The sequence below is a fragment of the Lipotes vexillifer genome, unplaced genomic scaffold, assembly GCF_000442215.2.
Source record: "Lipotes vexillifer unplaced genomic scaffold, Lipotes_vexillifer_v1.1 scaffold472, whole genome shotgun sequence".
NCBI classification, from domain to species: domain Eukaryota; kingdom Metazoa; phylum Chordata; class Mammalia; order Artiodactyla; family Lipotidae; genus Lipotes; species Lipotes vexillifer.
The window spans coordinates 3,212,854-3,226,536 of NW_006797698.1; the positions used below are offsets into that span (position 1 = coordinate 3,212,854).

The following is a 13,683-nucleotide window of genomic DNA, read 5'->3' on the forward strand; positions in this document are numbered from 1 at the left end:
ATAGGTGTGGTTTTGTATTATTTGAACGTGAGAAACCACAGTTTAGTGTAAAATCCATATGCTTTTGAAGGAATGTCCCTGATACTTTTGAGGAATCACTCAATTTTAACCTTCATTAGAGATGTTACAAATTTTCTAACAATGAACAATTTCTTTTCTCCTCTCCTTCATTTTTTTAAAGAGTATGTTTAGTTCCAATCGTCAGAAAATTTTGGAAAGAACAGAAATCTTAAACCAAGAATGGAAACAGCGAAGGATCCAGCCTGTGCACATCCTGACTTCTGTGAGCTCATTGCGCGGGACCAGGGAGGTTGGTGAACTCACGCGCTGTATGAATTATCAGTGCATTTTGGTTTTTGCTTTTGGAATGTTGGTTGGTTACCGAGAGGAGGCCATTGACCTCGGATGTCCCTTGTTTTATTGTTATTTCTCTTTAATGTGCAACTGATTCCTAGATTTTTATAAGACTGTTCATTAAAAATGAACTTTAAATACTCTCAGATGTCCTCATCAGATCACAAGTTAGAGCAAGGCTTTCTGATGCACAGTTGTCTTTTTTCCTCCCCCTTCATATGAATTAGCCATGCTGTAAGAAATGGTTCTTTTTCATCCATACTCATGGAGTAAACAAGCTTCTTATTATACATTTTGTCCAAGTGCTAAGGCTTTCTCTAAGAATTTTTAAATTTGGGGTTGAGAGGTCAGAATTTCCTTTTTTAATAGAATTTTTTTGAACGAATGAGGTAGATCTTAATCACTCCAAAAAATTACTGTTTTCAAAGGAAGGCAATACATCTATGGTAGATTTTATAATGAGATAACACGTTAAAACATAGTGGCAGCAAGATGAAAAGAAAATGGCAGAAACTTACACAGTATAGAACCAATCAGTAGGATTTTGGTTAAAGCATTTCTGTTTAAGTACCTGTTTTATGCAGGAAGACATGGCATATGATATGGAATGCTATTTGAATGGGCATGGGCGCAAAAAGAGGGAAGAAAGTGATTTGAAATTTAGATTATACCATGTAGTAGATGATTGTTGACTTGGAAGGTGTCTAAACATGGAAGGCATCTAAACAATGGAATTTGTTCTAAAATAATGTTTTCAATGAGCAGTCATTTTTTTATATGATATTGTAATAATTAAGCACTAATTTGCTGTCTTATGAGACCTGTTGAGATTGTGTGACGCACTGGCTTCAGAGACTGGTCAGTGCTGTTATAGTAGCTCAGTCTGTGCTACAGACACGGTCCTAGTGGTGATTTCAGTGATGGTGTTGTGGTCTTAATGGTGACACATGGCTTGGGATGATTCTTAGTTATTTATGCATTTTGTCAGTTGACAGCTCTTTAAGCTCTGACTTGCAGTTGTATTAATATGTATTATATGTTATTAACACCTTCCAGTCATCTGCAACAGGTCAGGACCTACACATTAGAGGTAAATGACTAATTAATATACTAAGGGTGAAAGGGATTCTTTTCTATGCCAGTCAGAATGTTCTCAAAAGGGATCAGGATGGAGCCTCTAATTCTTTTGAAAGTGACCTTTTGGAAATTTTGAAGTGAAGGAAAAAGAAACCTCGTTTTTTTTCTCTCCAGAGGGATACATTTTAGAAATTTGGAGAAATAAAGTAGGAACACACGGAATACTTAATTTTGCCACCCATTACAAATCTCAAAATGCTGTTGAAAGCCCAGCCTACATTTATAATAAAAGTTAACATCAGTAATGATTTCTGGCACTGCACTAGGTACTACTCTACCTCATTTTGTCTTCGTGATGGTTGTATTACCACTTTTTTATTCCCAGGTGAGGAAACTGAGCCTTAGAAGAATTAAAGTCAGTTTCCTTGCTCTAATGATCTGATATGGGCCTGGAAGAGCACACTTTGCTCAGACACATTAAGAAATTATTAAAGTTCATTATTTATGTACAACGGAATTGCTCATGATACAATTTTTGGTGTTAAATTTAAGAGTACAGTTTATTCAAATGAGTATTTACTAATTGCATTTTGCTTTTAATTTTGTTAAGTGGAGATAAAAGTCATTGAATGTAAAGATACCTAACTTTTTATTGAGTTCATGAGAGAAATTGTTAAGAAGAAATTAGCATTTTAATGAAACAAGTGTTTTTCTAAACTTAGTACCCCATGCAGGTTGAGAAAAAACATTTTCACAAAACAGGAGGGGAAAAGGAGGAAAGTAATCCCTAGCCTCAGGAATTCAGGTTTTGTTGCATGAAACTCTGGTCAAAGCACTTTTGTTTTTGAGCCACTCTTAATTACTGATTCTGCTTGAAGTGATTCGTCTTCTACTCCTCCTAGCCGCCCACCCCCCCACCCCCCCACCCCGGCCCCTTTAAAACCATCATCACTGACTTTTGGAAGCTGAAGGTTTATATAGTTTGTGATAAGCTTTTTGGTGTTATCACAATAAATAATAGAATTTTAGGACTGGAAAGGACTTTAATGATCTCTGTCTAGTCTCCTTACTTTTCAGATGAGACTATATCCCTGTCATTTTTTCTTCAGTTTGAGCATTTCCAGCAATATATCAGTTTCTTTTATATGCTTTAAAAGTTGGAGTCAACTAGGTCAGAAGCAGGAGGATAAATAAGTTAGCCTGTTTTGTAACGACTTTCCTAGTAATAGGCTTGTAGGCTTGGCAGAATTTGGGACTGCACTGTTGACCCAAACACCTAGAAAGTCCATGGCTTTCAACATTTGGAAGTGCTGTTGTAACAGTGTTTTAATTAAGTCCTTATTTTTATAAGCTGATCCTTTATAAGTGCTGTCTTCAGTTTAAATCCTTTGAGCATGATGACGATTCAATGACAATTTTCAGTCATTCACTCAAGTCTTCTACTTTATTCCCTTCTGTACTTGTAGAAGGGGATAAGCTCAGTTTTAAAACGACCAATTTTATCGAGGTTATTTTAGTAAAGAAAGTCTGACAAGTTTATTTTCTGATCTAATGAAGTGACTGCTGTAGATTCTGACTTGAGATCAAGGAGCCCTGCAGTCGACCTGGAGACCACATCTTTAGTCTGTTGTTTCCTTAATGCATGCTTTTAGGAGACTTGTGGGTACTTATTTTTTGGTGTTGAAGTTACAGAACCTAAGCCGTGTTGCCCATAGGATCTTAATACAGAGTATGTGTCTATTTTCTCTTTTTAAAAATACTTCTGACTTCTTGAAGACAGTGACTGTAATATATGTTACATATATTTTCTTTGCTCTTCAGTTTATCTTTTTAAGGAGCATTCAGCTTAAAAATGTTATGAAACGATACATACAGGCCAAGGGATGTATGCCGTATTGCCATAATATGTGGCTGTTTGTCAGAAAATTATTTCTAGGTGACATTCATTACTTTGTCTCATCAGTCAGTAAAGAACTTTATCTTCCTTAAGTCTGCACATTGGTAATCATGTTCTTTGATGTGTCTGTTTTTCCAGTTTTGACGAAGAAGCTGGTTTAGGAGTTACTCTTGTAGTTCTCACTAGTGCATTTCTTTCTGTACATTTTCCATTTCTTGCTGAAAACAAGGCACTTTTCCCTTTCATTGGTTCTTCATATCAAGATTTTTATTACTTGTATGTGTTATGACTATGAAAGGGAGGCTTGCTCAAATGATGTCTGTCTTCTGGGCAAGTGGTGTGATTGGTTTAATAATTTAAAAATATCCTGCCAATATGCATTTTTAGATTCCCAGGAGAATGTAATGTTCTTGTAAGGATTCTGTGTCTTGTTTACTAATGAAAGAGTAAGAAAAGTGGGGCTTCTTCAGAATGTTTAGCACATACAACAAGCAGCATCAGAAGGACCTCCTAGCCCTCATATTCATGAAGAATTAAAGGTCTTTTGGACTTTGCAGTACGTACAGGTTTGCTCTTCCTATTGATATCTTAAAATTTTAAGTTCATCACCTATCATTTGATATTTGCAAATGAATTTTTTTCCGCGGGGAGAGGCTTCTTTCATGATGCAGAATGTGTAAGTTCTTTCGTAAGTTTGCAATTTGGGCTTATTTTTGTTGAAGGAGAAGAAAAACATTGTCTTGTTTACCTGTAAACACCTGATTGCATTATTTATTGACGTGGTAATGCACTTTACTCAGTTAATTGTAAATAGAAATTTAGTTACTATACACAAAGAAAAAATAACATGCTGGTGTACCCAACGTGTAGTGCTCTTTACTTAAATATACTCCCAACTTTCAACACAGTAACATGCTTTCTTTCCTTTGTGAATTTCAGGATTATAGGACCAATATGTCCTGCCCAGCATTTGAGCAGATGTGGCAGGGAGCTGGGTCATTTTTCTCCTATCTTAGACATAGATGAGTGGTTCTTCCAAGTGTGTGTCTTTACTCTCAGTCTGAACATATCCATCCTTTCTTGGTTCCTCAAGAAACTGGTTTCTTAGTTGCTTTCTGCTGCTCTTTGTCTCTCTTAACCATCTGTTGGTTGAATCTTCTGTTAACTCTGCCAGTCCTTCCTGCTCGGGTCACTTTTTCAAATCACGGCAGCCTTTGCTTCCTTTCTGGCTTTCTTTCGGCTGAAATAGATGGACTATTACTTAAATGACCATAAGGAGGTGTTCCTTTGCTTTTGAAAGGAAGCTAATATAAGCATTTTATGCTTTTCCAAAAAGGCCATGTAAAAAAAAGATCACTTCTGTTGTTTGAGTTTATATATTATTATCATATTTTAAAGATATATCATACACTTATGATGTTTGAGTTCATATTTTAAATTTACGATTATATATCTTAAGTTTAAAAAGTGAACTTTTCAAAAATGTCAAATGTTTATTTTGTACTACTAAATAAACCAGAAGTTGTGTTTAATTTGCTGTTTTTCTCCAAGAACACTGTGTATACAGTTTGTGTTTTAAAATTTATTGTTAAATTGACCAGTACAGAGATCAAGTCTGTCCTCAAAATGCAAAACCAAATTTTGACAGCTGTTTTGAAAACAAACAGAATGAACCAAAACCCAGAGAAATGCTTATCTAGTCTGCAATGTTAAAAATTGTTCATTGCTCTGAAGAAATAAGAAAATTTTATTAGACCTAGAACTACTATACAATTTAGCTTGATAATTTGGATTGACTTAAATCCACTGCTTAGGATTCTGTTTTATCTTCTCTTACTAGATTTTGTAAAAGAATATTATTTGAGTACCATTTTGAGAGGGTTGGGCAGATTTCATGAGCTACCTTGGCAACTGATGATGAGGCACTTTTAATACTAGCTAATGTGAATATCTGTTGGGTTAATGAAACTTTTCTTTTTTATCTTTTTCTTCAATTGAAAGGTCATTGTAAAATATTAACTGTAAACATTCAAATAAAACAGAAATATATGAAACAGGAGCAAAAGGCCCTGTTGTCCAAGCCCTGTGACTTTTATTCTCTCAGATTTCTTTTTCTATGACGTGTTAATTATAATGGTAATATATATTTTATTTTAAAAAGTTATTCCCAGATAAAACATGCCTGCCTTTTGGGGCCATCGCTTTATATCTGTCCAGGTCTTCACTATCTTCAACAATGCACAGTGCTTGGTCCTGTGGATTTACCATAATTAATTGCCCTATTCATAATTGATGAACATTTAGGTTTTTATTTTTTCCTTTTGCAGTTAGCATTTCAGTGAATATCCTTCATACACATCTTTGCATCTTTTGAGTAATTTTGTAGGAAAAGTTTCTGGAAACAGTATTACTAGGTCAAGAGGATATGCATATTTAAATTTTTAATAGCTATTACCAGATTGCCCCCCAGAAGTTTTACATTTACACTCTCACCAACTGTTTATAGTGGTGTCTGTTTATCTATATTCCCAACATAAAATGTTAATCTTTGTCAGTGTGATAGGTAAAACATTACTGTAATTTGCTCTCCTTTCGTTGATCAGTGAAGTTAATTTAAAGTACCTATTGTTTGTTTATATTTCTTTTATGAGTTGGCTGTTATGGTCTTGGATCTTTTAAAATTGGGTTGGACTTTTTCTTATGATTTTGTATATTATAAATACTAGTTTTTAATCATCTGTTCTGCAGATTTCCCCCCCCCCCATTTTCATGTTATTTCTGAGATGTTTTGGTTATACAGAAGTTTTAAATGTTTATGTAGTCAAATTAGAATTTCTTCTTTTGATTTCCCTGTTTCTTTAAGGCTTACAGAGCCTTTCTCCACTTCAAGATTATAAATTATCCATCTTTCCTTCTAGTTTTCATTTTTATATTTTAACATCATTTAACCTATTCGGAATTTCCTTTGGTGTAAAGAGTGAGTGGGGAATTTTGTTTTCAATTTTTTTTCTATTTGGCTTTGTTGTTTCAGCACGATTCACTAAATGATCAATCCGTGAGCAATTGGGGAGCAGTTATAAATCTGTTTTGCAAAGATCAGCAGAATTGGCCTATCTGATTGGTGGTCACGGAGCAGGCTTAGCACCTGAGCAAGGGCTTCGCGCTTCTGAGACTATGGTCCGGTGGCCGTCCTGCCTTTTTACCTTAGCCAGTGGCTCTGCTGCTCTGTGGCGTTCAGCCCCACGTCCACTCACGGGAGCGAGGCTTCACAACGGCTGTGCTGCCACAGCTGATGGAAACCATGACTTTATTCTTCGTTCTGCTTCTTAGTTTTTGTTTACTTTCTTTTTTTCTCATTGATAGAAATGGTCTTACTTGCCACTCTCAGGACTATTACTGGATTAGGTTCTTGAGTTTGCATGTCATGGACAAACATGGCTCTGGTTACGTGCTTTACGTGCTGTGTTGGGTGTTTTTGTAGTTTTACCAACTTATGTCTTGTGACTATTGTTCTGTTTCTGATCTCCAGTATTTTAGCAAAACTGCAGATTATGAGGAGATGATTTACCCTAACAGCCCCCTTCAGACCCAGACTGCATTGGGTTTTTAATAGTTACTATATTAACCAGGTTTATAGATTTATGACCTCTTTACCCGGGCTCAGGCTTCTGAAGCTAGGATGCAGGGAAGAGCTTTAAGGGTCCAAACTTCCTGAAATTGTGCTTCACATGTTACCTGTTCTGTGTGAAATGCTGTATATGCCCCCCCCCCCGCCCCGCCCTGGAAGAAGTGCCAGACTGATGCCTATAGGGTGGCATCTTTCTGTTGTTCTTAAGTGAGCTCAGGGCAGGAGCCTCGTGTTGCTGGTGGAGGTTCCCCCCAGTCCGGACGGCTCTGCAACATACATATCCAGCAGCAGAAATGAAAATAATTTACAGTCTGGCATGAACCACTCTTGTATTCCGTAGCTCCAGCGCCCTTGATTAGCTGCTTTAATTAAATGTGCCTGTGTCAAGATCTGATCAGGATGTTTTATTTCTGACCCTCTCCTTAACCACCCTTCTCCTAATCATCCTGAGTTAGGATCTAATCATCCTGAGTGAGTTAGGAACTCACTTCTACTATGAGCTTTTCTTGACCCAGACCTGATACTTACCTCGTTGCAGTTTTTTCTTCAGTATTTACTTCACATAAAAGCAGTCTGAAATTAAGTTATGTACACTGTCATTCTCACCAGAAGGCCTAGCTAGTTTAAAACTTGGTGTGTCATCTTTTCTCTACTCAAATCTTGAAGAATATGGGTAGTTTCAGAAATCCTCAGCTTTTCCCTAGAGTTGGGTGGCAGCTGATGCTTTCTTTCATACACCTTAGATGTGAGACAGTTCCTTATTGTTTTTACTCGGAAAAGCTAAAGGATATTAGACAACATCACCAGTTCATTGTGTCTCTGGCTTGAATTAAATGGACCAACCAGGATCCAAGAATATTTTTAACTTGGCTAACTGAGTGTATTTTTTCCCCCTACTATATGGAAGTCGGACATAACCCTTCTAATGTTAAAGATTGTTGAGAGACCGGATGGCTATGACTGTTGCCCTTTGGGATGTCCCACTGTAAGATGGGGAGTCATACCTACCTCCTAGGGTAGTGGTGAATTTTAAAGAAGTTAACTTTGGTAAAGTCTCTAGCACAGTGCTTGGCACATAGTAGGGTGTGTTAATTTCTTTCCCTTCCCTGCAGGCCATTCACCTGCTCTTCCCTCTACGATTTTCCATAACACAGTTTTTACTTGGAACCAGCCTTCTGCCAAGAGTCTCAGTTTGGTTGTGTACTCCTACAACTACTATTTTTGGCTTGACTTCCCTCTCCAGCTCCCAGTGGTCCAGCCACACAGTCGCCTATTGTACCAGCTGGTTGATGTAAGTCTATCCATCCTCAGAGGAACCTGGTTACTTACCAGTAAGCTGTGTTTCTCTGAAAATGTAGCATCCTTGGTAACTAATATAGTTGTTTTCTTTCTTTACCATCAATGATGGATTACCTACAACAACTTCCTTGTGTGATCCTCAAGTTGGAACTAGAATTAGAGAATTTAATTTGTTGATATTGGTCTCCTAGTGAGTTCCTGAGTCCAAGACATATGACTGATCAGGTAAAATGCTGTGGAGACCCATGAGGTCAAAATCCTATTCAGTGCTCTGAGTGATATGAGACAATAATATAAAGTGTCAAGGATGATACATTTTCAAAGAAAAAAAGTTACTGGTAAGTAACTGGGATTTTTGAGTAATTTTCCTATAAGTCAATAAATAAGAATTCCCAAACTTGTTTTACCAACAAATGCTTTTGCATTTGAATATTATTTCATAAATGAAAGGGATATGGTTATTAGTTAAGGTTAATAGTTAAAGAATGGGGTAGGTTTCTAGAGCTACTACATAGATAATGAGGTGGGTATAGACCTTCAATTTGCTAAATAGGTGTTCTCTTAGCTTTAAAAATAAATTGAAGTCGAAGTCTCCATTAGGGAAAAATCAGCAAATGCAGTTGGTTCATTCCAGAAACATTTTTTGAGTGCCTACTCTTTTTTGAGACACTGTGCTGAGTATTGTTGAGAGACAGAGGTAAAACCACACTCTGCCACAGCCGCTTTGAGAGCTTATTTCCAGCCCCTTGGTGACACTTTTATGACTCAGAATTGAGGTGATGGGTCATGGGGGTATGGCAGGTGTGGGGTTGGAGATAGTACTTAGCGCTGCAGCCTTTGCTGTCTTATTTTCTGTGCTTCTCTAAGTTCTTTCTGTTAACGGAAAAGTCAGCTGACCTCGTTCAGTAGACTCAGAGCATTTTCTCTGTCACTAGAGCAAACAGGTGGAGCAGAGCCAGCGTTCCTCCTGTTTGGTAGTTGAATAGGATATTCAGCAGTCCTCCCATAAGTATGACCTTGGATTTAGATATTAAAGCAGGTGAATAAGTCAGAGTTGGAGAAGCAGCCGCTCCCCCTCATCCCCCAGGCTTTAAAGGGGACCAGTCTTCAGAATTAAAATCACAGAATTAATTTACCTCCACCATGTGTAAAACAAAAATCAAAAACTCCAGTTTAATTGTTTTGCAAGAAATGAAATTATTTTGTATTTAAAATCACTGGGTAGTGCATAATAGCACTTTATTCCGTAGTTATAACCACTCCTTGCCCCAGAGTGACCTGGTTACGTAACTTAAGAAGAAGGAATGAAGATGTGGTAGGAATAGGACAAGAGGCAGATGCTGGGGGAGGAGATGCCCTGTGACACTGTTGGGTGTCTCTCTTGCACAGCACCCATTGCACAGGCATCTCAGGGTGAGAACTAGAGCATAGGCATGAAGCTTGTGGGTGTTGGAATCAGACTTAGGCTTCCATCCTGGCTTGGTAATTTACTACCTTTCTGACTAGGCAAGTTATTTAACCTCTCTGAACCTCAGTCTCCTCCTTATTTTGTGAAATCGTGATGCCAAAGGCTAAGATGAGAAGTGGTTAAGAAAATGTACATAAAGCACTTAGCACAGTGCCTGCAACATAGTACGTGCTCAATAAATGTTAACTGCTGTTATTATTGGACGGATGGATGAGGAATTGCATCAGAGGCCAAAGAAGGAAACAGGGAAAGATTGCGGGTTCTGGAGTTTTAGTAAACTGTTCACACCTTCTTATTTACTTGAGCTATGAGCTTTCTAGTATTATCTTTAATCTTTGCCCCTTTGGAAAGCAAATTAATGGATTAATCACTGTCACAGTTCTTCCTAACTACTCTATCTTTAAACCTTCACTTCCACTGAGGAAGGAACTATTTTTGTGCTGCGGTGACTGTGACTATTGGAAGATTATCCCCCTGGCCTGAGGAAGTGCTGAGGGCCAGGTGGGCCTGGATGCCAAAGACTTCCACTCTGATTTCACCAAATCTAGACCCGCGATTTTTAAGTCCTCTTAAATAACAATGAAACATTGAATAATTATGTGTGTTGTACAGACATGACTTTTTTGCTTTCATTTTACTACTTCAATTCTACTTCTTTTTGCTCTATTTTCATGGATTATTTGTCCAGGGTGTTTTGAGAAGGCTCTGGAGACCTGATAATTGGGTAACGGTACTCTTTTAAGAAAAGCTGGATTCCTAGACAGGATGGAGAGTGCTGTGGTATTTGGGCACAGATCTTTACCGTATTTCATCAAGTCAAAGATGCAAACTTTTTAACGTTTTAACATCTGAAAATGGCATGCATCTTAGAATCACTGTGATAAGAAAGCATTGTGTTATAGTTTAATTGGCAACATTATTTTCTTAATGATACAGAAGATAATGGTGTGCTTTGAAATTGATGTCATCGTAGATTGGATGAAATATGGTATTTCAGGGAGATATATTTACTTAACCGGTATGAGAAATGTACAGAAATGTGGTATCATGACAATATGTGTAGTGGGTAAGAGCAGGGGCTCCAGAGTCAGACGTTCTGGGTTTAAATTCTAGCCCTAACAGTGTATGACTTTGGGCCAGTTACGTATCCTTTCTCTATCTTAGTTTTCTCACCTGTAAAATGAGCGCTAAGAATAGTCCCCATCATACAGCGCTGTTATGAGCACTAAATATAAGACATGTAAGTGTTTAAAATAGTGCCTAGCACATAGGAAGTGCTTAATAACATTAGCTATTATTGTTAATAATTTAGAGATTACACTTCTGCAGAATTGATTTGAATCCATTTCGTTGTGATTGAAATTCAGGTCTATTACCTTTAATATTTGTGCATCATCTGATAATATCAGCAAATGACACTTGGGTTTTTAAAAAGGGAAGGTAAAGGTAAGAAAGGTTAACCTAACAAGTTTCTGTATTCTTATTAAGTAAGATTTAAGTGGCATATTTGGTGTGTGTGTGTGTATATATATATATATATATATATATATATATATATATATATATATATATTTATTTCCATGTGGATGAGATATAAATGAAATTAAGCAGTGAGGTAGAAAATTTATAGTGAAAGCAAGGAGCAGTTAATCTGAGGCCAACCTAAATATAATATTTGATTCTTATTGATACTGGTAAGTATGGAAAGGGTTGGAAGGTTTTGAAAATTTGCAAAATCTGAAGCTTTTTCTATCACTAAGTAAAAGAGAGGAGAGAATCCTTTCTGGTTTTTATGAACTTACCGTCTCAGTAAAGAAATTTCTTTTTCAAAATGCTGTAAGTAGGCAGCATCTCTTTATAATATGATGCCTACAGCTTCAGGTTGTCCTTTTATTCTTACGAGTCAATTTTATTTGTTTCTGTTCTAGTGTTCGGTGACCAGTGACTTGGATTTTCCAGCACAAGTCATCCCGTTAAAGACTCTGAACGCAGTTGCTTCAGTGCCCATAATGTATTCTTGGTCTCCTCTACAGCAGAATTTCATGGTATGTAAATAATGTGTCTTCTTATTTGGTAATCACTTCTTTTAAATAAAAAAGCATAGATAATTTTCTTGTCAAGGTGAGTTAAGATAGTATAAGTAAAAATAGCTATGGAAATGGGAGTACTTAGAGTAATTTTTTAAACCAATTAATATATGTATTTTTAAGCCTTTTCAGTGTTGATGTTGCTCTTTTCTTAGTCCTTTCTAGTTAAAATATTCTCCAAAGGAAAAGTATTAAGCAAAAGCCGTACCTGCGATTAAAAATATATTTAAATGAAGAAGCTTCTAGTTCTTATCCTTGAAGATGTTAGTATCCTGTAATCTCAGGCTGACTTTGAGGTTTTGTTAATTGAGAACGTATTATTTAAAACAATTTTAGGCAGCATGTTATTAAATGATAATGTACACTATGAAATATTCTCAGGGCAAGGTTAAGCACTTTTCCACAGATAACATTGGCACAATAGCTTTTGTAATGAAATGCCAGTATTTAATTCTTTATAGAAGTAGGATGAAGGAGGATGGAACAAGAGAAATTTGAGTATGCATTCTTGACTTGTGTTGTTAAATTAAAAATACATAGTTTTATTACTTAGTTGGTATATAAAATAATAGGGCTATTACGGTGTTGATGGAAGTCCTTGGTGAGCCTACTTTAGAGAATTACCTGCTAGATTTTTAAATAAATAGATGTTTCTAATGGCTTCAGTAACTTTGCTCTTAAAAAATTTTGCAGTGGAGGCTTAAAGGCAAACTTCAGATTCTCTTTTGCCATTGTGTATTTTTGTGCATTTAAGGCTTTATTCAGAAACATTTTGTTTGAGAATCATGTTGCAGGAGCTTCTGGGAGGGTTCATATTTTCACAGACTGTAATTCTGAAAGCATATAGTATTTAAAGTTGTCAATAAATTTTACTTCTTTTTTTTAAACCATTAAAAAAAATTGAAGTATAGTCAATTTATACTGTTGTGTTAGTTTCAGGCATACAGCAAAGTGATTGTTTCAGATTCTTTTCCATTATAGGTTATTACAAGATATTGACTATAGTTCCTTGTGCTGTACAGTAGGTCCTTGTTGTTTATTTTATATATAGTAATGTGTATATGTTAACCCCAAACTCCTAATTTATCTCCCCCTCCAAAGGTGTCAATAAATATTATGAATCATCCATGGGTTTTGCTGGTGATGAAAGCTAGGTCAGGCAAGCTATCTTTATTATGGCTAGGATATATTTTGAGGTGCAAAGGTTATATGGCTATAATTGGGAAGACAAAATAGCCAATTGTCATTTCATTTTGGCTTGTGTCCAAAATAACTCTCCCAGTTTAAATGGGATTAGTGCAGGTGAGGTGTGATGGCAGCTAGACTCATTAGTTGTATATAAGTTTGACCCTGAACAGAGCAATAAATACATTAACATCTAAATTTTCATTTTATACCCCATATGCACTTTTTCTCCCAGTTTCCCTTTTCCTTGTTTGTCTAAGGTACCATTATCTTTAAGAACTCTGCAGTTATCCTAAATTTGTTATGTAGGAATAATTTGAAAAATTTCCCTTTTCTTCCTGTTTCCTGCCTGCTCCTACGTGACAGTTTCGTGTGTGTGTCACGGCCTTTTGCCAGCGTATTCCTCCCTGTCGATCATGGGCCAGCCTAAGGCATCTCACACTTGACATTTGATCTTAGCCAAAAGGCCGAGAAGCGGTAGGCACCTCACACTTGACATAGTTGCCATGTCCTCCCGTCAGTCTTAGCCAGTCCATTCTGTTTATCAGAATTATCTTTCTGAAATTCTATTTTAAACCAATACCTTGTTCAAAGGCCCCTTAAGACTTAGACCTATCCTTGTTTTAGTCTCCATATTTAGATATGGACTTCAGAAAATTCATGTCTTTTTTTTTTTTTTTTTTTTTTC

General features: G+C 36.5%; 1 protein-coding gene across 7 annotated transcripts in view; it reads left to right on the top strand.

The window, feature by feature from the left end:
• EZH2 (enhancer of zeste 2 polycomb repressive complex 2 subunit) overlaps positions 1–13,683 on the top strand; it is a 64,316-nt gene that overhangs the window by 25,459 nt on the left and 25,174 nt on the right. For 3 of the 7 annotated variants that reach the window (XM_007469862.1, XM_007469864.1, XM_007469861.1), the window contains 2 exons: positions 182–283; positions 11,652–11,768. In XM_007469862.1, the coding sequence (XP_007469924.1) occupies positions 182–283; positions 11,652–11,768 (219 nt within the window). Of the gene's footprint in view, positions 1–181; positions 311–11,651; positions 11,769–13,683 lie in introns of all 7 variants that reach the window. The other 4 variants (XM_007469859.1, XM_007469860.1, XM_007469863.1 and 1 more) reach the window with 2 other exon arrangements.